This window comes from Equus quagga, chromosome 19, assembly GCF_021613505.1.
Source record: "Equus quagga isolate Etosha38 chromosome 19, UCLA_HA_Equagga_1.0, whole genome shotgun sequence".
Lineage (NCBI taxonomy): Eukaryota > Metazoa > Chordata > Mammalia > Perissodactyla > Equidae > Equus > Equus quagga.
In genome coordinates this window covers 25,823,472-25,850,249 of record NC_060285.1, presented here as the reverse complement: position 1 = coordinate 25,850,249, position 26,778 = coordinate 25,823,472, and the positions used below count along the sequence as shown (strand labels likewise).

At 38.2% G+C, this 26,778-nt stretch overlaps 1 protein-coding gene across 1 annotated transcript in view; it reads right to left on the bottom strand.

Moving 5' to 3' along the window:
* Positions 1 to 26,778, bottom strand: part of FGD6 (FYVE, RhoGEF and PH domain containing 6) — a 107,581-nt gene that overhangs the window by 54,265 nt on the left and 26,538 nt on the right. Inside the window, exons 3-5 of the mRNA XM_046646487.1 lie at positions 15,715 to 15,865; positions 2,404 to 2,471; positions 2,288 to 2,318 (exon numbers count right to left, since the gene is read on the bottom strand). Of these exons, the coding sequence (XP_046502443.1) occupies positions 2,288 to 2,318; positions 2,404 to 2,471; positions 15,715 to 15,865 (250 nt within the window). The remainder of the gene's footprint in view (positions 1 to 2,287; positions 2,319 to 2,403; positions 2,472 to 15,714; positions 15,866 to 26,778) is intronic.

Sequence of the window (26,778 nt, the reverse complement as noted above, 5' to 3'; positions counted from 1 at the left end):
CTCTGTTCAATGCTAGCTAGGAAGAGCCCTAGGCCATCTGTCAGATATCAGATCTGAGATGATATGGGAAATATTTTGGTCTGATTGTCCATTCTTATAGTGCTTATAATTTGTTCCAAAAATACACAGGTAAGAACAGGACATATATTTTTAAATAACTAAGTAAAGTTTTTAATTGCTTCCCTACCTACTAGAATCAGAACTTCCTTCACTATAATGAAATTTTAGTACAGGAAAAAAAGGCATTTGAAAAAAAGTAAAAAGTCAACTGGTAATAGTAGGATGAATGCTTCCCATTCACTGATGCTCTACAAGGAAAGATGAAGACGACGGTAATGGAAAGGTAACTTGACAACCTACTGTATACTGTGGGCAAGACAAGGCTCTTTCACATACTTTATTCCATTGATTCCTCACAACTTGAGAGATGGGTATCTTTATCCCATGTTACAAATGAGGAAAGCTAAACCCAAAAGATTAAACTATTTTCAAAATTCACATGGCTGGTAGGATACAGAATCTACTAAGCCAAGGCTTCTCGGAGGATGGTCCACAAATGGTTATTGGTTTGCGAAGATTTATTAGTCAGGAAGTGAGAATAATGGATCAGAAACTTTTATATCAATTTGACATGGTCATGAATTTTTATTGTATTTTACAAAAGTTTTGGTGCACCACAAACTAGAAATTTAATAATCCAGTCCCTCACCACAACAGTGTGAGAATCCCTACCCTAGACTGTAAGCACTATGAGGGCAGGAACTTGGTGATGTTCATGGTAGAATCCTTGACACGTGTCCCACACAACATTTACTGAAAAAGTACACTGAAACTCAAACTGTATAGCATTTTTTGCCTCCATGAGCTTACCAATTAACTTGCAGATGCTTAAAATTTCCTTGGAGAGACCCTATTTCTATTTAAACATGTCTACCAAAAAATATGTCAAACAGGTACAATTTGCTCATCCTAGAGCTATGTTCTGAGTTTCCCAGAAAAGAGCAATTCAGCTTTTTCTTTTCCCCCTACAATTGCTTATACAATAGAGAGGATCAGGGCATAGCGGCAAATGTACATGGAGTTTATCTTGAAAAGTCATTTATCAAGCTTCTTGCTATTTATTTGCCAATGACAAAATGTCTGAAACTCAACAAATTTTTTGGGGAGACCAAATATTGCTATAATTTTTTTAATGAATTATGAAAGAGAACTTACCAATATAGTCAAGAGTTATATGAGAGACTATTCATGGGAAAATAATTTCTCAAAACAAATTAGCAATGTTAAGAAACTTTTTTGAAAATGTTTCTAAAGCTAGAGACTTTTCATACAGGAATTAGGCCTCCCTGTGCCCACTGGACTAAGAATAAAGAACAACGGGATCATTTGGTGAATATGAAATATCCTTAAGGGTAACCCGTTTTCTATGTTCATATGTATCTATTAAAAGGAAAGCTATCTATTAAAAGGAAAAGCAGAGACATAAATGGGTATTTATGTCATAAACCTACCACTTCTCAACAATTAAGTTTAAGATGATGTTAATAATTACCATCTAAGTAAATTTTTACTTCAATTTCTTTTCTCATTGTTTCCTCTACTTTAACCTTCTCTTTTCTTAAGTCTTAATATCTTGCCAAAATATAATTGGAATAAAGTAACACTAAAAGCACTTTAATTGCCAATGCGTAATGAAACTTGTGAAAACTTGCAGGTACAAAGGAGTGCATGAGAAAAATGAATACGCAGTCAGACACATGTCATAATTGTTTCCCAACAGGTTCATTCAAGTTGACAAGCATAAAAACTGAAAATAGAACTTTTAAAAAGTTAATTGTAAAATGTCTATTTTAAGTGTCTTCTGGCAGCTTGTTCAGATAGAAGAACGGTTTTGAACACTGATCATGACATTCTTTATACACTGTTTTAGTAGAAAATTCTACTGACAGGAGACATCTGCAAATGCCAAAGAAGAAACATCATTTTAAAACTTCTTTATTATGAAGATAGAAAGTTTGCAGACTTTGGAGATACAGATATAAAGGCTCTGTTGTTCAGAAATCATCTGGGTATTCTACACACACAAGAGATACGTACATTTCAGAAAACTTCTATATTCACATCTATGTGTGAATTAAAAATCTAACAATGTATTAGAAAGCACATATACGTATATCTATGTTAACTTAAGTACATTTAAGTTAATTATGCTGAAAACTTTTTGACATGTGGAAAGAAGCAAAAGAGGATAGTTTTAGACTTTAAGAAAATATTAGCAGATACTTACAATATGCAAAAGTTTTAACACATCCACAAACCTGTAAAAAACAGCAATGAAAGAAATGTTTTAAATGAGCCAAGGAGGAGACAAATAGTCTTTCAAATTATAAACTAGATACCTACACTTTCTCTGAGCTCATGATCTCTTCGGCAATATGATGGACTTTACTTTTCATTCCAATATCTTCATCCTGTGATAAGAGTGCATTAAGAAAGCATGAACTCATAAAAGGATAATGAAGACCAGCTTTGAGCTAGTCACACATACATTCAAGCTCTGATACTTATAAGTTTCCGAATAGAGCACATTTCGTACTGCATAACGTCTCAAATGGCAAACATGGAGAATTAGATGAGGTTATTAAAGCATGACACAGGTGGAGCGGAGAGCAAACTGTAGTCCTCACCATCATCAGTGCTGGATTGATGCACTGCCCTGAGGAGCTCCAGAGCCTTGATGGAGCACACCATCAACGGTTCAAAACTGAAAAGTCACATTCTGCAGGAGAAATGACCCCTACAGATGAACATGAGTTCTTGGGGCGCCCACAAGTAACTTGAGACTAGTGAATGTCCAACAGGAACATATAAGAGAACTCACCCTAAGTGAAGCCGCTCTACATCAGACAACTTAGGCGCCGTCTGAAGAGGATCTTGTTCACAGTCTAGACCAAACACATGCCACAGGCTCTCTCAATTTCCTTAAAATCCCTTTTAGAAATATGCTCTTATAGTCAAGGTAGTTTGATTCTAAAGAGCTGATATGAAGTTCTTTTAATAGGTACTGCTTTGTGTGAAAATTAAATGCCCTAGCAGGGACAAAAAATATACACATTTGCGGGGGGGAAGGGAAAGGGTGACTAGGAATGAAGTCACAAGATTTAGATTGCTGTAGTTGTTGTTTTCATTTAAATACTGATAGAGCTGGCTTTGAATCCAGGGCACTGGGGAAAAGGAGAAGAGTTCCTTTCCATTTCTATTCTGGTGAAAGATCTGAATACTACAGTTCCACAGGATAGGGCAACAGAGAGTAACCAAGGAACAAGCAATTACAACATTTTGGATATTACACCTAAGGTGAAAATAATGACTGCTGCCATTAAAAGGATAATGTGCTGAATGGGCCAGGCCTGGTAGGTAGTGGTTAAGCCCAGCATGTTCCTGTTAAGTGGCCCAGGTTTGGTTCCGGGGCATGGACATACACCGCTTTGTTAGTGGCCTACATACTAAAAAACAGAGGAATACTGGCACAGATGTTAGTTCAGGGCGAATCTTCCTCAGCAAAAAAAAAAAAAGAAAGAAAGAAAGAAAGAAAGAAAGGATAATATGCTGAAATGTCAGATCTGGTTTTAGAATGAAGCTTCTTTCCATTCGGACTGGCACTGGCAATACCAGGACCCAGTTAATTTGTGCCGCACAGGGTGCAGTTGGACAAGGCAATGTCACAATAAGAATAAGAAGTGACCAAGACAGTCCAGTAGTCAGTCACTAATGAAATAATACAGAAAAGAAATAATGGTAGTGACTTCTGTCCGAAGTAGTCTTCTTTTCTAAATTGAAATCCTGCATCCTCCTAGCAGGTCTGCTTATCTGAGCATCACTGTGATGGGTCAAAGGGCTACCATATTTCTTAATTTGGAAAAAAACAGTTTTTACCTGCTTCTAGAATTTCAGTGTCAAAATCAAGGTATAAAAACAGATGTCATTTAACACTGAATGAAGCTCTTCCAAAAATTACATTTTAATAATTTTTTTACAGTATGTCTACTTATGTTTTGTACATATATTAAAAACCTTTTATTCACTTAATTGGTGATGTAAAAGTGAGTAAACTGGGAGACAATTCCTTAAGGTTTCATAGCACATTAAAATTTAGATATTTTGATTACAATAATTTTTTTAGAAAACAGTATTCATTTATTGAGCTCAGCCTTGTTTTTTTTTTTTTTGTGAGGAAGATTACCCCTGAGCTAACTGTTGCCAATCCTCCTCTTTTTGCTGAGGAAGACTGGCCCTGAGCTAACATCCGTGCCCATCTTCCTCTACTTTATATGTGGGACGCCTACCACAGCATGGCATGCCAAGCGGTGCCATGTCCGCACCCGGGATCCAAACCCGCGAACTCCAGGCTGCTGACGCGGAACATGCACACTTAACTGCTGTGCCACCAGGCCAGCCCAGATTACAATAATTTCTGTTCTCACAAGTCATCAGAGAAATATAGTAAATATACAGGAGAATTTTATTTTTAGATTTATTTTTTACTATATTCAGAACCATTGGATCATGAATAGGAGCTGGAGTCAAGGGACTGAACGAGATCAAACACAGGGAAGATGTACACATATAAGACCTGGACCAAGAGCAGAGTCCCAAAGACAACCCACTTAAAACAGGGATTTGCCAGGATCCAAAGGCTGGTAATCAGCAGAGTTGGGAGGGGAACCCAGATTTCCAAATGTCTAACCTAGAAACTCTTCTATTATATCCCAAATCTCTCTTCAGTATCTGCTGGTAATCAGGACATATCCTTACAAACATCCACTGCTAAACATACACCCAAATACATCTCCCCTCCCCTCAAGATTCAACAAATCCAAACATTCTGCAATGTTTGGTCTAATTCTTCTATGAAACAAATTATTATATATAATATTGAAGTTCCCCTCCTCTTCCAGGAGTAAACACAAATTTTGCAGTTTGTGTGCATTTGTCCCTTCCATGTTTTCATATTTTACTACAGAAGAATTTACATACAATACCAAGAAATCTTATCCCATCAGAATATAGATATTGTTACACAAAAAAATTCAAAGCAGGTTATGAAAGCAAAAACTATTCAAAGTAGGCTATGAAACCAACTAATTATGAAAGTAATCTTTAAAGAGCAATCAATTAATTCAGAGTGCATAACAACTAAGAGTGTCCAAGCTAATTAGCCTAGAATATTTTGCCTTGCTACTTGACCTTAGCTCCCAAACTCTATCTTTAAAGGGACAATCAGATAGATGAATTTGAGTTCTACCCCTATTACTATTCATCTCTTCTAAGGCAGTTGTTGAGTGATTGTTAGATTGCTAGAATGACTGAACAGGTTAGATAAGTTTTGTTCAGCTGACAAGATGGAGCATAAAATACTCACTTCCATGTACTCACCTTTTAAACCACACACAACCAACCTTCCTTAACCACAATCTGATCTTGCAGACCATGTGTTAGTCGTGCACTAATAACCATGACTGTGTACACGTTCACGCACACACATACACACAGTTGGACAACTGTTATTTTGAAAAACATTGTAGCAAATCAATGCTTTTCTAACCATTAAATAGGTTTTCCTATGTCATCTGTAGCTAGAAAACAATATTTGTAAAACACAGTATATCTTTTTAAAATTAGAAATTCAGAAGAAATGCATTAAGAGTAAGAAACAGAAACCTGGGGCTGGCCTGGTGGCGCAGCAGTTAAGTTCACACATTTCGCTTCTCAGCGGCGCGGGGTTCGCCGGTTCGGATCCTGGGTGCGGACATGGCACAGCTTGGCAAAAAGCCACGCTGTGGCAGGCATCCCACATATAAAGTAGAGGAAGATGTGCATGGATGTTAGCTCAGCGCCAGTCTTCCTCAGCAAAAAAGAGGAGGATTGGCAGTAGTTAGCTCAGGGCTAAGCTTCCTCAAAAAAAAAAGAAAAGAAAGAAACAGAAACCTAAAGCATTGAAAGAACAGAGGCCTTGACTCGCCATGCTCCATTTTCAGGTGACATGAGGTCTCTTAAAGGTCAAGAGGTGGTCTCAGCAGTAGCTGTAAAGAAACCCAGGGCACTGCAGCTGCTGCAGCACTTGATTAGCAGAACCACCTACAATGTATACCAGCTTTACACAAAAACTTCAAGTAGGTGTACTTTTTGGCATTTACCTTTTACTTCTTTTCCTCTTTTGAGCACTCTCCCTCTTTTAAGTCTCTACTCTTTTTTTCCCCCCTCTTCAGGACCTTGCTCTGCCAGGGCCCGGGTTACAGACAATTCTGCAGAGTGATTCCATAACAAATATGTTATTCCTAGACAGACATCATGCTTCCGTTACAGCAGAGAACAAAACACTTCAACTTGTAAGAACTATGGTGGGTCTGACATTCCTCATCTGTAAAATGAGTGTTGGACTTTCAACTTTAAAACCCTAGGATTTAAACATTAAATATCTCAGATCTTAGGTGTGGTGCAGCAAGTCAATGAGACAGAGGATGGCAGCCATTCACAGAGGCAGCACTGGGGTTGGCAACTATGAAGCATTTGTCTCTTTTCTAGAAACTGAGACTGTAAACTTTGGGAAATGGTGGGTACTGGTATAAAGCCAGACATGTGGCTCAATGGGAAAAAACTGAGAATCAGAAGTAAACCCTTAAATTTATGGTCAATGGATTTTTAACAAAGTTGTCAAGGTAATTCAATGGGAGAAAAGATAGTTTTTTTAAAGAAATGGTTGAAAATTGCTGGAATAACTGGATATCCACAAGCAAAAAGATGAATTTATATTCTACCTGACATCATAGACAAAAATTAAATAAAAATTTATCATAGACTTAAATGGAAGAACTAAAACTCTAAAGCTTCTAGAAGAAAATCTTCATGACCATGCTTTAGGCTAACAGTTTTTAGATACAACACCAAAAGCATGATCCATACAAGAAAAAATATCAATAAACTGAACTTCATAAATTTAAAACTTTTATGCTTCAAAAGACACCATAAAGAAAAGCCACAGAAGGGGATAAATATTTGCAAATCATGACTCTGATCCAGAATACATAAAGAATTCTTATAATTCAATAAAACAGTTAAAAATGGATAAAAGATGTGAATAGACATTTCACTAAAGAAGATATAAGAATGGCCAATAAGTATATGAAAAGATGCTCAACATAATTAGTCATTAGGGAAATGCAAGTTAAAACCATAATGAGATACCACTCCATACTCACAGAATGGTGATAACCAAAAATCAGAAAATAGCAAGTGCTGGTGAGCATAAAGAGGAACTGGAACCTTTACATATCGCTGGTGGGAATGGGAGCCCTTATTTATGCATTGTGATTTGGAGTTTTAGAGGGCTCCTAATATCACCAATAGCAGAATTTGTATTTTGTATCCTCCTAGCTATTCTGAGACCATTTCCAAGAGGAAGGAGTCAGTACCATCTTTACTCCATTATTTTAAAATCTGTAGTAACTGACTATCCATCACATGATAGCAAGGTGAGTAGGAGAAAACAGGTCCACTGTCAGCTGATTCACTGCTCTAACAGCGAAGTCTGAAAACATTACTGATCATCAGAACCACCAGGCACTTCAAATTTCAGATTCAGGTAACTGTCTTGGAAATTCTGATTCTGTAGGTCTGAGATTGTCCATAAAAGCAGGTATTAGAAGAGGGAATTAAAGATAAATAAGAAATTGCCCCAGCCTTCTAGAAGTGAATAAGGGGAACAAACCAAACACACAAATAATTATATACAAGGACAACTACAAAACACGCTAACATCTTGAAGGGGAGAAAGATCATAATTGGGCAGCAGTGTGTAAAAGGAAAAGGTTCACCAAGAATAAAACACTTGATGACCTTCAGTCACTCTTTGATATACTCATCAAAGCCAGAAACCTGGACTCCTTTTTTTCCTCCACCTTCTATGATCACAACTCAGTCATCAAGTCTTGACTTGTGAATTCAATTTGTCCTTCTGAATTTTTTTGTAAAGCTTAATTAATCCTTTCCTCCCCTTATTTCTTGCCTACACTACACTACAGTAACCTAAGTGGTTTCCTGGCTCTAGATTTACTCCACTGCAATCCATTCTCTATACTCCCACCAGAGTAATAGCTCTAAAACGCAAATCTAATCATGTTAGTTCTCAGGTTAGCAGCTCCCTATCACCTATGGGTAACAAAGACCAAACTTTCCTTTGCCATGGATATAGGACACTCCACTATCCGTCTAGTTATCTTCCCTAGTCTCATACCTACTCCTCCACACTGTATACTCTCTACTCCACCCAAATTGGAACCTCCTGACAACTCCAAGTGTGCTCTGCCCTTACACGTCTGTCCCTTTGCTACGCCCTTCCTTCTGTTTTGATTCTACCCTCATCACCTCCCTCTCTCCCCAAAGATTTCTGCCTGCCATATTCCAACTCATCCTTCAAGACGGCACTCGAAGGTTTTCTCCTTTATAAAGGCTGCTTTGACATTCTCTCCCCACCACTCCCAAAGAACAATTCTCTTATTCACGTAGTATTTATAGGACTTAACCCAGCAGATTGCATTTATTTGCTGACACGTCTGAATTCCCTCTAGGCTATGATCTTATTTACTGTTATATCCTCTTGCACATAACACAGTGCCTGGGCCACTGTGCAATTAACATGCATGAATAAGCAACTGTGTACAAGGGTGGCTGCCACCTTCTCAGTATCTAAGCCCAGAGCACATTGCTTTTGAATTATGTGCTGAGTAACATGAGAATGTAAACTGAAATGAACTAAAAGCTCATTATAGATATTTTATCACATAAAAAAGTAGGAGGTTGGACTAGATGATTAAAGTCTTCTGCAATTCTAAAATTCAAGGAGTCTATGTATTCTTTTGTCTATTTTACCTTTAACACTAGGAAAACCCTGGAGCTAAAGGGGGATAGTAACTATTAGAAAATGATTCAATGGACTACAATCATTTTTAAAGTAGAAAGAAAGTCAAAGATAACTAAAAAACAAACGAAAAATCTCTATGTTATCTCCATCGTGTAAGAACAATAAGTGATTCTAACCCAAGTCAAACGATGGAAAAATTCACGCCACTGTCAAACTCAAGAGAGAGGCCATATTTGGCATCTCAACTTTTCAGCTAATGAAAGTCCTCACTTAAATTACATCACATTTCAAAGCACACCGCCTGTTAAATAACTGCATCTCCCAAAAGTACACTGCCGTGGAAGCTGGAACATGAGCCACAAACGACATTACTTTGTCAAGGTCATAAAATAAGTCAAATTCCCAAACAGAACCTTTGATCTGAAATCCAGTTTTACATTTTGATCTCTTGATAATAGCCCAGCTTTGAAAATTCTTAACTGTGTTCTCCTCTTTTTATATTTTCTCACTACAAGCAAAGTTCTGTGAAATTTATCCATTATTTTTTAATAGAATTCTTAAAAGGCCTCTGCTATGCTACTCAAGAGTTTCACTAGAAAGAAAAAACTTAACCAGATCTGCCTGAGAAACATCTCTTTACCATTAAAGTATCCCCCCAAAATGAAGCGACACCATGAGTAATCTCTAGGACAAAGTTCTCTCAGGTTTTCACCCCTTGCTTCATGAGGGTATATATCATACGAGCTGTTTTACAAAGAAAATTTGTGAAAGAAAGAGACAAGGAAGTCAATATGCAGGAAAGGTGAACAGTGCTGAATACTCTAACCATAATGAATCGATTTCATTTTTCAATCATTTATTAAGCACTGAAAGGAAAGACCAAAAAAACATAAAACTAAAAACTTAGAAAAGGAGAAAGAGATTAGCAAGGCTAGTCCTCCCCAACCCAAACATTATTCAGCTTCTGTGGCTTGTACCAAGTTATTAATAGAGACAGATTTTGGTTAAAAATCCCAAATCAAGGGGTTCCAAGGCAAGTTACTTAACCTATAAAAACTCCTTTTCGTCATGTGAAGAGAAGAAAAACAGTATATATGTCAAACCTCTATCTTATTATGTTTTTAAAGATTGAGTGTCATAACACATCCACAGCACATACACAAGCACAGGCACACAGGAGTGGAGCAGTGTCCAATTTCTTCCCCCTCACAGTAGGTCTTCCATCTTTACACAAGTAACTTTTAAAACATTTTTGCCTTTCCTTCACAAAGTTAAAACAAGGGCACAGTGGCACATTTCCTTTCTTCTGTCCTCCTACTGAGTCTGGTACTTTCACGAGCAATAGTTACTGGCACCCAGACACATATCAGTGATGTGTCCCTTATATGTCTACGCAATATGGCACCTGTTATGGGTTGAATTATGTTCCCCCCAAAAATATGTTGAAGTCCTAACGCCCAGGACCTCAGAATGTGACCTTATTGGAAATAGGGTCATTGTAAATATAATTAGTAAGTTAAGATGAAGTCATATTGGAGTAGGATGGGCCCTTAATCTAATATGATTGGTGTCTTCACAAGAAGAGAAGAGATCCAGATATGTGAAGGGAAAATGCCACGTGACAATGGGGGCAGAGAGCGAAGTGCTGTAGCTACAAGCCAAGGAATGTGAAGGATTGTCGGCAAACCACCAGAAACTCGGAGGAGGCAAGGAAAGATTCTCCTCCACAGGTTTCAGAGGGAGCTGGCCTTCCGGCACCTTAATTTCAAGCTTCTGGCCTCCACAACTGTGAAACAATAATCTCCTGTTGTTTTAAGCCATTCAGTTCATGGTTCTCTGTAACAGCAGCCCTAGAAAACTAATATAACCGATCACAAACACAATCAAAGAAGTATATTACATGTGTTTAGTGTACAAAAACTTTCTTGACTTTCCAAGTGGTTTTGCGACTGTTATTCTTTAAGCCTTAGAATAACTCATTTAATACTATTGTCCTATTCTATAGACTGAGAAATAGAGGGTCAAAAAAATTATAAAAGAAGCTCTCTTCCTATGCTTCTACTCCAAAGAAGTTTTCTTTTGCAATCTGCTATCGCCTTCTTTACCTGGGCTGCTAAAAGCCAAATGTGTGGCCCATCCTTGGCTGACGTAATGGGATTATATGATATGCATTACTGTGTACTAATCGTACACTTAGCGCTATTGTCTTCCTTTTAGCGAGATTTCTTATTTTCTTAAACAACTTTATTGAGATGTAATTCACATTCCATAAAATGTAATTTTACCCCTTTAAAGTATACAATTCAATGGTTTCTTAATATATTCAGGGTTGTGCAACTATCAGTACCATCTAACTTTAGAACATTTTCATCCCCCTAAAAAGAAACTCCACGTTAGCAGTCACTCCCCATCCTACTTTCTCCCCAGCCCCTGGCAACCTCTAACCTACTCTCTGTCTGTATGGATGTATCTATTCTAGACAATTCATATAAATAGAAGTATACAACATGTCTTTTCTGACTGACTTCTTTCACTTGCCTAATGTTTTCAAGATTCATCTATGTTTCAACATGTTCATCCATGTTTTAGCATTTTTTTTTACTAGTGAGTAATATTGCATTGTATGGATAAACTACATCTTGTTTATTCATCAGTTCATGAATCCATTTATCAGTTGATGAAAATTCGAGTTCTTTCCACTTTTTGGCTATTATGAATAATGTGGCTAAAAGCATTCCTATGTAAGTTTTTGTATGGATGTATGTTTTCATTTCCTATGGGTATATACCAAGAAGTGGAACTGCTGGATTACATGGTAACTCTATATTTAACCTCTTGAGAAAATGCCAGATTGTTTTGCAAAGCGGCTGCACCATTTTACATTCTCACCAGCAGTGTGTAAGTGTTCCAATTTCTCCACATCCTCACCAACACTTGTTAATGTCTGTCTTTTTTATTTTATAATCATCCTAGTAGGTATGAAATGATAGCTAACTGAGGTTTTGCTTTGCATCTCCTCGATGGCTAATGATGTTGAGCATTTTTTCATGGCCATTTGTATATCTTATTGGCCATCTGTATATCTTCTTTCGAGAAATGTTTATTCAGATCCTTAGCCCATTTTTTAATTGGGTTATTCATTTTTTACTGTTGAATTGTAAGAGTTCTTTACATATTCTGGATACAAGACCTTTATCAGAGATACGTGCTAATATTTTCTCCTATTCTGTGGGTTGTTTTTTCATTTTCTTGATGGTAGCACTGTGTGCAGCACAAAAGTTTTTAATTTTGATGAAGTCCAATTTATTTTTATCTAAGAAGCCTTTGTCTAACCTAAAGTCATTAAGAGTTACTTATATTTTCCTCTAAGAATTTTACAGTTTCAGCTCTCACATTTAAGTTCATGATCCATTTGGAGTTCATTTTTGTATATGGTGAAAGGAAGGGATCTAACATGATTCTATTTCATGTGGATAACCAGTAATTCCAGCAGTATTTATTAACACTTTGACTTCTTTAACTATATATTTTGACATTTCTTATTACATAAAATTTTTTCTTTTGGGTACCTGAAGTCCATTGTGAATGGGAGTCATGTAAATAAGCTAATTGACTTTAAAAATTATTTGACCACCTCGAGGGTATTACGTTAAGTGAAATAAGCCAGACAGAGAAAGATGAACTCTGTATGACTCCACTCATAGGTGGAAGTTAACATATTGACAAGGAGAACTGATCGGTGGTTACCAGGGAAAAGGGGGGCTGGGGGGAGGGCACAAAGGGGGAAGTGGTGTACCCACAACATGAATAACAATAACGTACAACTGAAATCTCACAAGGTTGTAATCTACCATAATATTAATAATAAAAAAAAAATCTGTTTAAGGGCTAAAAAAAAAAAAATTATTTGACCAAAGTCATGTGCTGGTAATTGGCAGAGCTGAGATTAAACCATGGGTCTTAGGATGTCAAATGACATATTTTTCCATTAGAACACAATACAGCCCTTCATATACACGTTTCAGATTGATTAATCCAAAGATAAGAACTGGCAAACTTGAAACAATATATATTTATTTGGTAAGGTTATATAAAGTTTGACTTGAGATGCTTAAGATTTTGCTTGTTTCTTTTCACATAAGCCAATAGTAATAGCTAAAATCTACTGAGCACTCACTTTGACAGGTACTGTTTTAAATAGTGTATAATCATTTAATCATCACAACAATCCTAGAAAATCAGGAAAAATGTCCACCCTGCTCCCTCCTCTTTTTACATATGAGGAAACTAAGGCACAGAGAAGTTAAGTAAATTGCTCATAATCACAGAGCTGGTAAGTGGTGAGAACCCAGGCAATCTGGCTCCAAAGACTGTTCTTCTTAACCATTATGAAAGCCAATTACTCAAGAGAAAAGTAAGGCTATGTTTAGACGGATTAACAACTGCCTAGACAGGGAGAAGTAGTCTATTTTATTATTGCTACTGAGGTCTCAGATGAATAGAGAGCAAACTCATCAGAGTGGCTGAGAATTCTAAAGGAAGCACATTATGAATACACTGGCATCAGGTACAAAAACATTAAACGTCCAGAATTAACTGAAGAGATCTCATTTTAAAAACAGATAAAGATTTAACAGATATTGCAACGTGGCACAACTAAAGACAAAAAAACCAATAATATAAATACCGGAAGGGAAAGGAAAGGCAGGCACAAATGCAGAGGAAGGAACCCTGGAAGTCTCCAATGACCACAAAACGAATGAGTCAACCAGGCAGCATTATGACAGGATGTGTTGGAAAGATGCATAACACGAAAAGGTTAGAGACTAATCCTTCCCTTATGCCACGTTCAGTGAGATTCCAAGGAGAGTGTGGAAACCAATTCTGGTCACTATACTTCAAGAAGTATGGGGAGAAATTGCAGAGGGTCTCAGCAAGATAAACAAATAGACCATAACGAAAGAAAACAGTATTTGTTAGGAAAAGAAAGAAGTTTTGTTGATCAAAGAGAGTAAAGCTTGATTTAATCATGGCCCTTTGAGAGGAAGACCATTTCAAGGCTCTTTCCCAAACTCTGCAAGCTTTGGCTCCTGCCAATAATTTAGGTCTCAGTCAAATATCATTTTCTAAAGGCTTTAATCCTAAGTAGTCTCCAATTTCTAGCACACACTGTTTTACACACTTTACAGTATGTAGTACTCTGAAGTTCTTACTGCTTGTGCATTTACGGTCCCTCTTGCTCCATTAGGATGTAAGCTCTTCAAGAGCAGGGACTTTGAGGACAGTTTCATGTCTACTACATACCAACAGTACCTGGAACTTAGTGGGTATTCCATAAATATTTGTAGAATCTATTTCTGTGAAGAAGCAACAAGGAGAATGAACTTTCACATTAGAGCAAGACAGATACCAATAAAACACAGGAGGAATTACTTGACAGTCAAAGTAAAACCCATACACTGCTGAGGCATGCTACAGGTCTTTAAGAAAAACAGTCATTCATCTGACTTAGGAGTCTTAAAACTCACTTGCCTTGGGCTAAATAATTTCTTGTGGTTACTCCCAACACCGTGATTCAATACTTTACAGCACAGAAATGAAGTCTTGCAAGCAATAAATAATAAACAATCATTAAGTTCTTACCATCTACTGGACAGTATTCTAAGACTTTACAAATCATTTAGTCCTCACAATTCTACGAGACAAGTACTATTCTTTTCTTCATAAAATAGGGCTCTTTAGCCTAAAGCAGTTAAATAATTTGCCCAAGATTACCCAGATCACAGGTAGTAGAGCTGTGATTTAAATGCAGACAATTACACAACATGTGCAATTCATTTAAGGCTGAAAATGAATTTAAACAAAGGAAAAGCATATTAAACAGGAAGCATAATAGATTGATAAATTATGGCATAGAAGTTAGGTGACACGTATTTTCTCTCTGGCTTGATATGCTTGCTATGTGGATTCTTTCAAATTCCATCTTGCTGTAATATCCCAACACATTCTGGGGATATTGCTGATATCCTAATTTTCTCCCTGTAATTCTATCTTTATTCAAAGAAATATGATGTAAAATGAAATAGATATTCATGTCAATCTAGAGAAACAATATAATGAACCCCCATGGACCTGTGACACATCTTAATCATCAATACAAGGACGGTCTTGTTTCATGTAAACTGGAAATATACACATACTGGATTATTTCAAAGCAAACCCTGATACACTATTAACAGCAATCTTTATTCTATCCCTAGAAAGATTCATTGGGTCTGAAATGCATCTACTGCCTTTCTTTCAAGTAGAATTAGTAGCAGTACAGGAAACAATCCTAAGAGGAGTTTCTGTTATCAAAAAGAAAACCAGAGTTGGGGGAGGGTGAAAAGTGTAAAGGGGCACATATGTGCGGCAGTGGATGGAAACCAGACTATTGGTGGTGAACACAATGTAGACTATACGGAAACTAAGATAAAATAAGGTATACCAGAAATTTACACAATGATATAAACCAATGCAACCTCAATAAAATAATTTTAAAAAACTGAAAGCAATGGACATTACCAAAAATAATTCTCAAAAATTACTAAGTAATCTCTAAGTGATATGTGCTTGGAAATATGAAAACATCTTAGGCATCATATTATAGCATGAATTATATTTAAATTAGAAAAACGTTTTATAAGTTTTAAGAAAACTAAAGATTTTGTGCCTATCATGTTGATAAATGTTACTTCCAAGTGTCGTCAGAGGCAACAAACCAAAAGTAGAAACAATTAAATATCAAAATATACCTGTTTATCTTCCAGGAGGTCAGGCTCCCCTTTACTAGAACCAGAGCTGACATCATCTTCGTCAGAGCTGTTGATGACTTCCTCCTCATCCGAAGGAAGGTCACTAAGCCCAAGATCCAGATCATTGTGTCCCTCCTGGGATGCTCCAGAACTGCTTTAATAGAAAGTCTCGCATTAGTCACCTTTAATAACAAGGAATACTACCAAAACAAACAAGCAGAATCAATCAGCTTATTCATGTGATGTAAGTAGGTTACACCTAAGGGATTTAGAGGGATGGAAATAGCCAGATCAACCAAACTTCCCCTTTCTTTTCCCCATCTCAGTTGTCAAAAACCCAAATTCATTTGGGGTTTAAAATGGATCATCTTAAAAAACACGTATTTTCATGATAGGAAGGTGGGTTAGAAGTAAGTTTCCCAGCTGCCCCCATCCTATGCTTCCAAGTATCCTTACTTTAGAACATCAGGTCTCTACTAGAACAAACCAAGAAATCTCACAGGACTCAGGCTGGGTTATTACAAAAGGGCACTGGCTACACAGGAACATTACAAGAGGTGGGTTTCAGTGTTTTGTTTTGTTTTTTAAATGGCAACTCACAAATCTACGAGAATTGGAAGGTAATGATGGTGATCACAATCAACAATAAATGTGCTTTTGTGAATATGTGTGCACCTTCCTGGTTATTATCAATTGCCTTTCATGTAACCACATCATAAAACATGAGAAGGAACGAGGATGTCACAAATTCTCAGGCTTGCTCCAGACCTACTGAATCAGAAACTCTAGGGGTGCAGGGCCCCTAGGAGATATATGCTAAGATTTGAAAACCACAGGTCATGTACCAACCCCTCCTCACCAGCCTGACGTCATCAACATTTCCTACTTTGTTTGATCAAGACAGATCTTTTGAATCTAAAAGCCACTGTTGCAATCCATTCTGTGGGGGGAATTCCATAGAAAAGTTCCCCAAGAAGAAGACAGAAAAGAATTCTTTCTAGCTCTGATTGTAAAGACTCAGAACAAATTGCCTGGAGCAACTGCCTTCCTGTCTGTAGTCTACGAGAATGTCTGTAAAATAGAAGAGTCAGTAAAAGAGCCACAGAAAATCATCAGGGGAAACAGGCAGAATGGACAGCTGCAATTCACTCTAGAAGGCTCCTGTAGCAGGTCATGGGCAGGTCACTCAACTGCCAAGGCTCCTACAAGTTATGAGAATTTCTAACTGGAATCTTAAAAGCCACAGATAAATTTTCTGCCAGTTCCTGATTATACATTGCAGGATACAGACTTGCCTCAGATGCCATTTCTTGAGCCCAAGTGTTACACAATCCAATTGGATGGAGGCAGAATGCCAAAAGGAACACTTCCCTCTGCCAAAGACGGGGTTTCCTATTACTCAGTGCTGGGGCGCCTCAGCGAATCACAGCACAGCCTCAAGGAGCTGGGTGCACACCTTATCACAGCTCCCCATGACACGGAGGAGACTCACTCCCGAGTGTGGGGTGGGGAGCGAAGGGCGGAAGCTTTCCAGTCAGATCATTAGCAAGATTCACTGTCTCTGGGTTGCAGGGATATGGGCCCAACCCAGCTGGGTAATTAGCTGATTGAGATTAGTGAGAGTAAATGAGGGTTAACAGGATGTACAGACTGCAGGATCCATCCATATATAGAGAAGAAAACATACATTCACTTGTTTTTTATCTTAATTCTTTACCTCTTTACATCCCCTAAAACCCTGTTACTCAAACATACTCAGTCAGCTTCAGCATCACCAAAGAGCTTCTTAGAAATACAAAACCTGAGGCCCCACCCAACCTACAAATCTGGTTGTAACAAAATCCCAGGAATTTGCTTTTTTGGATTGCACCATCTGTGCGCTCTTTTGGACTCCACAGTATGAAAATTTCAAATCATCAGTGATAGGGCTGCGGCACCTGTGAGGAAATTAGGTTTATTTTGTCTAGAGAGAGAGCTGAAAGGTGTTTCTTGGTCCAGCATTTGGAAAGCCATTATTAAGAAGACAGAAACCAGCAGTTGCCACATCCGTTAGGGATAGAAATGTTTACAAAGGTAACATTTAAGAACAAGGGGAAAAAAAGTTTTAAATATTAAAACTAGATGGATCAAAATATACTGCCATAAAATGGGAGATTTTAGTTCTGAAAATTACTTTCCTACAGGAAACTTCCCTGACCACTCCCTCCCCATCCCAAATTACATTACTTGACTCTTCTGAATCCTTTATGATCACACTGGATTGTACTTGGTGGTATATTTGTTTCTCTCATTAAAATGTAAACTACTAAGGACAAGGAAATTGTCTTTTTTCAGTTGAATCTCCAGCATACTGCTTGACACACAATTTGCTGTTAGTTCCAGCAAGTCGATTCCATCTTCTAGCGCCCTTGCGTACAGCAGAGCTGAACCCTGCTCAGTCTTTTTGCACCATCCTCTCACCTTTCAGCACTGTATCAGACAATGCTTCACTGCTGTTCACAGGGTTTTCATGGCCAACTTTTTTGGTAATGAGTGGGCAGGTCCTTCTTCCTACTCTGTTTTAGCCTGGAAGCTCTGCTGAAACCTGCCCACCATGGGTGATCCTACCGGTATTTGAAATATTGGTGGCATAGCTTTCAGCATCATACCAACATGCAGCTGCCAAAGTATGACAACTGACAGACAGGTCGTGTGGTTTCTTGACTGAGAAACGAACCCAGGGCCATGTCAGGGAGAGTGCCAAATCTTAACCACTAGACCACCATGATGCATAACAGGCCCTCAATAAATTTTTAGAGAATAAACAAAAACAATAATTAGTATTATTAAATTCAATTTCAGAAGTTCAGGCAGTATTCATGGTAGTGGTGATCACAAAGAAATGTTTGGGAGGAATACTGAGAAGAGTGTATGGTTTAGAGGAGAAGGGCATCCAGCACATCACAATCAATGGTGTGGAAATGGGAATGTTTGTATTCAGAAAACAAAAAGAACATTTTAGCTGCAGCAGGAGTTTCCTCTAAGTAACTAATGGAAAACAAACTTGGAGAATACAACAGGTGCCAGGCTGTCAAAAGGCATGAAAAACAACTAAATAGTTTATACTCATCTTATAGGCCTTTAGCAAGGAGACTCAAATCTCCCAGCAGACCTCAAAGGTTTACTTAATAGACCTCCAAGCTGGATGTCATCACCATACTTCTTTCTTGCTGGTGGCAACAGGGAAGAGAATAGCACCTTTTCCATCAATCGAACTCTGTAAGCACAGCCCCCGCCCCACCCCCCACCCCCACCTAACCAGGGAAAAGGACACCCCTGTTTATTAGCACCAGTGAAATCCCCTTAATGATCTCAAAGCTTAAATCGAAGGTAAAGGAACTCTCCACACACCTGGATGGGAACTCCTGAACTAGAGACCATTTATGATTTCTGAAGCCTAGGAGACAGGAAAGCAAGCAGAGCAGAGTGGGGGATTTTAAGAGGATTAATCTTGTAACTCAATGCCAATGAACTAACTGGGGGTAGAATGCGCGGGTGGGCACAGTGGCAGTAGAAGATCTAGGAGGTAATTTCAATAGCCCACGGGGCCTGATCCATGGTGGCTACAGCAGGAATTCAGAGGAATGACCGGACACAAGAGGAAGAAAAATCATCAGGGCTACGGTAAAGAGGTGCGGGCAAAACTCGAGTCCTCCTTCAACGTTTCATGAACAGTCACCAGCAAATGAAGGTGACATCAGCTGAAGCAGAAATATGCTAACAAGGGATCTGATTTTAAAGGAAAGACAATGGGTTTAGCAGCAAAATCAGGAAAGAAAGCATCTAGTACCACATTTACATGTTCATCTCTACATGATTAAACAGAGAAAAACTGTTGATTAATCTATTTTCCCACATAATCATTAACAGCTTTCAAATCTATCTAGATAATTTCTGATAATGAAATACGGATTCCTTACCCATGTTAGTCATAGTGTTTGGGGCTCTTCTATTCTTTATATTTCCTTCCCACCGTCAGGAAGATAACATCCTAACGCTGTCTGCTTTGCGGGTTAAAGGAACAGGACATAGTGTCTCCTCTACACTTTCCTGCCTGGTCATTTCACAGTTGATAATGGAAAGACAAGGACAGTAAGCCACAACAACCAGCAGAGAGTCAACACTGGGCTCTACCTCCGCAGGCCTTCCTTTCCAAGTCAGATTTGCTTCTGGTTGGAGTCTTGTTCCTAGAAAATAAGTTTTTTTCAAGTATGCTGGAATAAAGAGAGAAAAAAAGTAAAGCCAGAAGTAAATTCCTACTAATTAGGCAAATGTTCCTTCAATTACACCTGTCAAGGATCTATACATTTGAAGTGATGATTATTTAACACCATCACTTAAAAAAGAAAAACCCAGGGCCAGCCCCGTGGCTGAGTGGTTAAGTTTGCGCTCTCCGCTTTGACAGCACAAGGTTTCACCAGTTTGGATCCTGACTGCAGACCCAGCACCACTCATCAAGCCATGCTGTGGCAGCAGAACTAGAAGGATCCACAACTAGAATATACACAACTATGTACCGGGGGGCTTTGGAGAGAAAGAAAAAAACAAAAAAGATGGGCAACAGATGTTAGCTCAAGGCCAATCTTTAAAAAAAAACCAACTGTATTTTTTTTGTTTATGTTACTTTCTGTATATGGACAGTACATCCTCTACTGGAAGTACATCAAATTTCTCTTTCAGGTAAAATGTCACATCAAGGATGATTTCCCTTTTAGAAGGAATTGTCTTTTAAAAAAATATTTATTTAATCCATTTCCCCTAAGAGTTTTCAGGAACGTAAGACCTGCACAATGCCAAGCTAGGCAACACCACCAAAACACGCTTGTGAATCTCCATTAAACTAAAAATTCCAGCAAGGGGAGGGGAGAGGACAAAGAGAGCAGAGAAAGAAAGAGGAGAAGCAGAGTGAACTGAAGAATGCTTTTAAAGCACTGAATCTGTTCTCTGTTGTTGACAAATTCAGCTATCTTTTTCTTCTCTTGCCTGTGATTTTATTCTGAGCCCCTTAAACAAAGAATGTTCCATGTCATTCCTCCCAAACGTGAAGAAAGAAGTTCATTCCAAAACCCTCACCTTCAGAAGCTTCCTTCTCATTTTTAACTCACAACTTGTAAATATGAACTTCTGTGATCTTTCCCTTCCTCTTCTTTCTACTCCTGGACCAAACTGAACAGAACCTGCTCGTCCTCAGGATGTTGTTATAATTCTTTTGCAAACACTGTCTCATTATGACTTGGTGATTATGTGTTTCCTTTGGCTGCTTTCGTATTTATCACAGAATGAGTGGGAAAAACTACTATTAAGAACTTGAAGGATGAACATCACATGGAAAAATTAGTAAAAAAACTTTTTATTGTTATGTATTATAATATACCAAATTTTTCCACCAGAAAATTGTTTCTGTTTAGTTTCACCAGAAAACTTTCTACTCTGTTACTTCAGTTCTCTACGGAATTGCAGATTCCAGTGTTAAGTTGAATAAAACCAACAAAAAAACAATTCAAAAACCATCCTTATTCTCGTTTTCAGGTCCTCTTCCCAATTACACAGTACTTGTAGAATTTTTTCCATCCCCTACTCAGATGATCTTCCTGGGCACTACCCCTAAAAACAAGTTCTCTCTCTACTACTTTAAGAAACAGGGCACAACTTATGACATAGCCATATGTGGCCATTAACACCCTCTTATTTATAAAACAAGATTCATATATTTGTGTCATGTTTCAGATTTTCCAAACATAAGGTCTTGCACAATTATTTTAAGAATGTGCAGAGCCAGGGTGAGAGAACATAAAAGCCAAGAGATAACACAGAGTCTCAAGCAAACTTATCTGGCCTAAACAAAAATCAGGTTCAACAAGCGTGACCCCTCCATGCTGAGAGGTAAACCAGATCAGCTGATAGGTCTTCTCCATTACTAACTGCTTTGACTAAAAAGAAACATCCATGCTTCAGTAATACGTAAGGCTGTGGATGGCTGATGTTCTTATGACAGCAGAATAGCAGAAATTCTTTCCCCCAAAGGAAAGTATAGACATTAGTTTTGTGATATGCATTAATTTTTTATCTTCTTTTGAGAGACTGCCTAAAGGTTAGGGCAAACTTTATTTTAATTTTAAAAATCAATGGTTTAATTATCTTGATTTCAGTAAAAAAAAATCTATAATTTAACATACATACGCAGTATATTAACTTTTTTGAGTTAAAACACTTTGATTAATAACCATAGAATACAAATAAATAAAATCACTAAAATAAGGGGCAGCATAGCAGGAGTTTGTTACCAAAAGGAAAAAGGAAAGTAAAAAAGAAACCTGCAGCATAAAATGTACACAATTAGGGTTTTACTCTTTGGTTCATGAATTTTAGAGGTGTTAACAACCAAGCCTTTAAAACTAGCAAGCTGGGGTTCTATGGCTTCAGAAGAAGAAACCACAGAAAAATACCCAGCTTCCCTGAAACATAAACTGGAGGACTGTTTAAAACTGGCATGGGGTGACTGTTAGGAAGGAATACCAGGCTTCAGTGATGGACTCTACAAAACAGGCCTGCTTCATTTTCCAGGGGCAGCCTCTACCCTTATAAATATCATTACCATCCCCTTCCGCAGAAATGCATCTATTACCAGGATTCTTAATATTATACCCTACTGACTAAAAACAAAAATCAGGATCAGTACGCTGAGGCTGCTATTTAAAACAGTCATGGCAGGACAACTCTGAAAATGGCTTAAAAAACAAACAGAATTCAAAATTCCTTAAAGTAGAAGAGAACCTATCCAGACGTTCGCACCTCTTTTATGTTAAGTGGTTTTAGAGTCAGTAAGGTTTAACTACAAAGAAGCAGTTTTAAAAGATGGACCATCCCATCAATGGCCATTAACAGAGGACTGGTTAAATAAATTGGGGCACACTGATACAATGAATTACTAAACAGCTGTTTACAAATGAGGTGGACCTATGCAAAATGATATAGATTTTTCTCCAAGAATATTGCTAGGTTAAAGAGAAATCAAGGCACAGAGCAATGTGCATCCGTTTGTGTAAAAAGCAAAAACAAAAGAACACATCCACATAAAAACATATATACACATACACATATATGTACATATATAAAAATGTATACACGCAAACACACACACAAATATCCTGGTAGATAGCTGTAGAAACAGTCAGAAGAATGATAACAACGGTTGCCTCTGAAACTAAGGTCTGAGGTAAGAAAGAAACTTCCTAATTTACCCTTTGGTGCTTTTAAAAACAATTTTATTATGCATATTATTACTTTTTCAAAGACAACACACACACACAAACCCAGAAACTCTGAGAAGTTTTATACAAGATGGTTCTTTAGGGTTAGTTCATTTCTTCCCAGGGTGATGAGAATTAAAAGAAAAAAAAATGATACTCCTGTTCCTTCCCCTCACCATCCCAGGTTTGGAGCTCAGCACATTTTCAAGATTGCTTTTATTTTATCCCTTTAGCTATTTCTTAGGTGGAAAAGGTATATAGACTACGCCTTTCCCTGACAGCCTATAGGGGCGTATTTGGGAAAGCCATTAGCATGACCTTCTGGCCAGCCAGCTCATGGCTTCAAAAAGAGAAAAAGAGTTGTAGGGGGATTGCGTAACAGTCTGCAGGGCCCACAGAGTAACCACACAGCTGTGTGAACAGCCACAGTGATCAGCACCATACTATTAGGCATCTCCACAGCACTCAGTCTGGGTTGTGGGGGAACTCCCGGCCTGTAAGTAAGGATGATCATGCTGTCCAGAGTTCCTGGTCCAGTCTTAATGACACAGGAGAAGCCAAGGTTGCTCACAGTCCAACAGACACTCTAGCCCTCTAGCTTAGCTGGGAAGCGTCTGGTTCAAGTCTGAGCTGTTCCTAACTAGAGAAGAATAAACCGTCATAATAAAAACGTCTCTTGAAATAAGCACTAGCTAAAATAAATGTCAAACATTTAATTACCAGCAATTTTGCTCTTTTAGAATTTGGAGGGGTTTGAGGAATGATTCCTTAAAATGTTCTTCAAGAAATGTGGACAGAAACCTTTTTGTTAATACAAATTTATTTGAGAAATGCCTCTAAATAAAATATAGCAGGTTCCCAATCCAGTTTTGTCACTGTAGCAAAGATGGTGCTTATTTTGCTGAAAAGCAAAAAAACTTTAAATAAAGTTAGGGTTGACCCAACATCACTTCTTCCCTTCACCTCCTCATTATAGTCATGAGCCGCATAACAGTATTTTGGCCAACAACGGACCACATACATGATGGTAGTCCCATAAGATTAATATCATGGAGCCTAGGTGTGTAGTAGGCTATACTATCTAGGTTTGTATAAGTACCCTCTCTGGTGTTTGCACAACAACAAATTGCCTAATGACGCATTTCTTGGAACGTATCTGTATTGTTAAGTGACACGTGGTTGTATATAATAAGTAGCTCATTGGTATCAGACCAAATAAAGGCCACTATAAATAATGAGGTTGAGATGGCTACATGAGGGTGCTCCATATTTAGACATACACACATATATATATATTTGTACACATATATTTATACATATATACGTTTTCACATATATATTTTATAATATTTCAAATATATAAAACTGCTATGCCATTTATTTCAATAAATATTTGAGGGCTTCTATGTATCATATATTATTTTAGGCGCTGGATGAAGATAATCTAACAGAATTAGTTATAGATAATGTTCAAACTATAAATTCTATTGGTTATTTCTCTTTTTACCTGCTGAGAGAAACTTTCCTAAACAGATAAAGACAAGGGGAATTGGGATAACCACAGTAATTAGGATAAAGGCAGGGGCTGTTTTCTAAAAAGAGAACAACTAAAAGTTAGCGCATGCTAAATGTTAAAGGCAGTGCACAGACACTGAGGGCTACAGAGCCAGAGAAATAAGTATCCCATGCAGGTTGGGGCAGTCAGAGAGGTTTGAGGCACAGGCATTGGAGAGAACAGACTCCAGCAAATGAGAGGAGCAAAGGCGTCCTAAGTCGGGGAGGACTGGAGGGGAAATGGTGTAAATAAAGGCTCAGAGATGGAATGGAAGTGATGCGGAGAGTGATCTGGGCATATCTGTGTGATGCGAAGTAAGGCAGTCTACCAAGTTAGAGAGAGCTCCCTACTGCCAATATGGCTGGCAAGGAGCCAAAGCAAAAGACAGTCATCTATCCATGATGGGAACTGGGGATCCAAACCCAACCCCTCCTCTTGGCTTTACCAGGTTTTAACACGAGACTAGGGAACCTAGTGGGGGAGCCGGGCCAGGGGATTGAGACTGGTTGATGAGTAAGTAAACAGCTCACCCTTTGACTACTGTCTCTAATCAGGTGACCACGTGTTTTTGTGTCAATTATACGTGTCACATTGCTTCCATTCATGTCTTTTCATCATAATCCTGACAGCCACTGAACAGGTGGTAAGACTTTTGGAAAATATGACCATTTCCTCTGCCCATACTATGCTCTTGATTGTGACTCAGTATGAAACCACTATGGTGTAAGCCTAATACTGTGTTCTGCCTTGACATCTGGGGAAAACCAAGAGGGCCCCAAATGGCCCTAATTAAGTCAACTACCAAAGAGGGTGCCATTTTCTGGGATCCTTAAATACAAAGCAGGTGCACTAGTGGTTTCTAACAGGATTATCCAGAGAAGCCATATTGAAGGGTATATAAAGTTAGCTTCACACACACCTAATTATATTTTGCATATATCCAAACAGACTCTGCCATGATAAACTCAAGCAATTTTCAAGTTAAAGGTATTAACATATGTGTTACCAAAATATGACCTATTCCATGTTACAGAATATTAAAATGTTACATTAAATACAGACCCCACCATGATGAAGTAGTGGAGAACTACGAGGAAACCAGTAGTCAAACCCAAAGGACCTCTGCTTTCAGTCCCAGATCTTATTTTATCCAAGTCTACTTGAGTGTTTCCATTTTCTAACAGGAACCACAACTTGGATTTTCCCATACCCACAACTTGGAATTTCCCATTGCCACTGGGAAAGGCATAGTAGAGGCTTCTTGGGAGCCCACAAGTAGCCAGAGAGAGGGAGGTTAAGTTGTCGCCCGTGAATTAATCAGTCCACTTCTTTATTTAAAGGTATACATGAACAATTTTGTTTACCATTTCGCTTCTAGAGGTACTGTCCACAAAGGAACTCTCTTAAAGGTCTACTCTAGACCACCTATGAATCATCAATAACCCCAAAGACTCATATGGAACCCATTTCTTTGTCAGAGCACCCTGGGGATACAGGTCCATTTTTTCAAGACCAAGAGGCTATAGAGGGCATCAGCAAAGGACTTGGGTTTTCCTCCCCTCTTAATCCCATGCATCAATGCATTTTTCCACTAGTTACACTGCTGACTAGCTCCATGATTGTTTTTAGCTTCTTTGACTGGGAAACCAAGAAAACTCAGAACATTTCTATCAAACTTGGGTAATATCTTCCAAAGGTAGAATCAAGGAAAATGGAAGCAAAGCGAAAATAAACATGAATTCAAGAACTGAGATAAACATGAGGCCAGCCCTGTGGGCGAGTGGTTAAGTTTGCGCGCTCTGCTTCGTTTGCCCAGAGTTTTGCTGGTTAGGATCCTGGGTGCGGACATGGCACCGCTGGTCAGGCCACAGTGAGGCAGCGTCCCACACGCCACAACTAGAAGGACTCACAACTAAAACATACAACTATGTACTGGGGGAATTTGGGGAGAAAAGGCAGGAAAAAAAAAAAGATTTGCAACAGTTGTTAGCTCAGGTGCCAATCTTTAAAAAACAAAAAAAAAGAACTGAGTTAAACAAATTTACTTTTGACAGGGTCACAAACAGTTCATCATAGTTCCATACATCCCTAGGAGCAGAGAGAAGGCAGTAGAGAAGAGAAGAAAAAACACCAGCTTCAGTGTAAGACAAACCTGCACTTGAATCTAGGCTCCGCCACTCACCTGGCTGAGAGTAACTGGCTAGCTAATTAGGCTCTTTA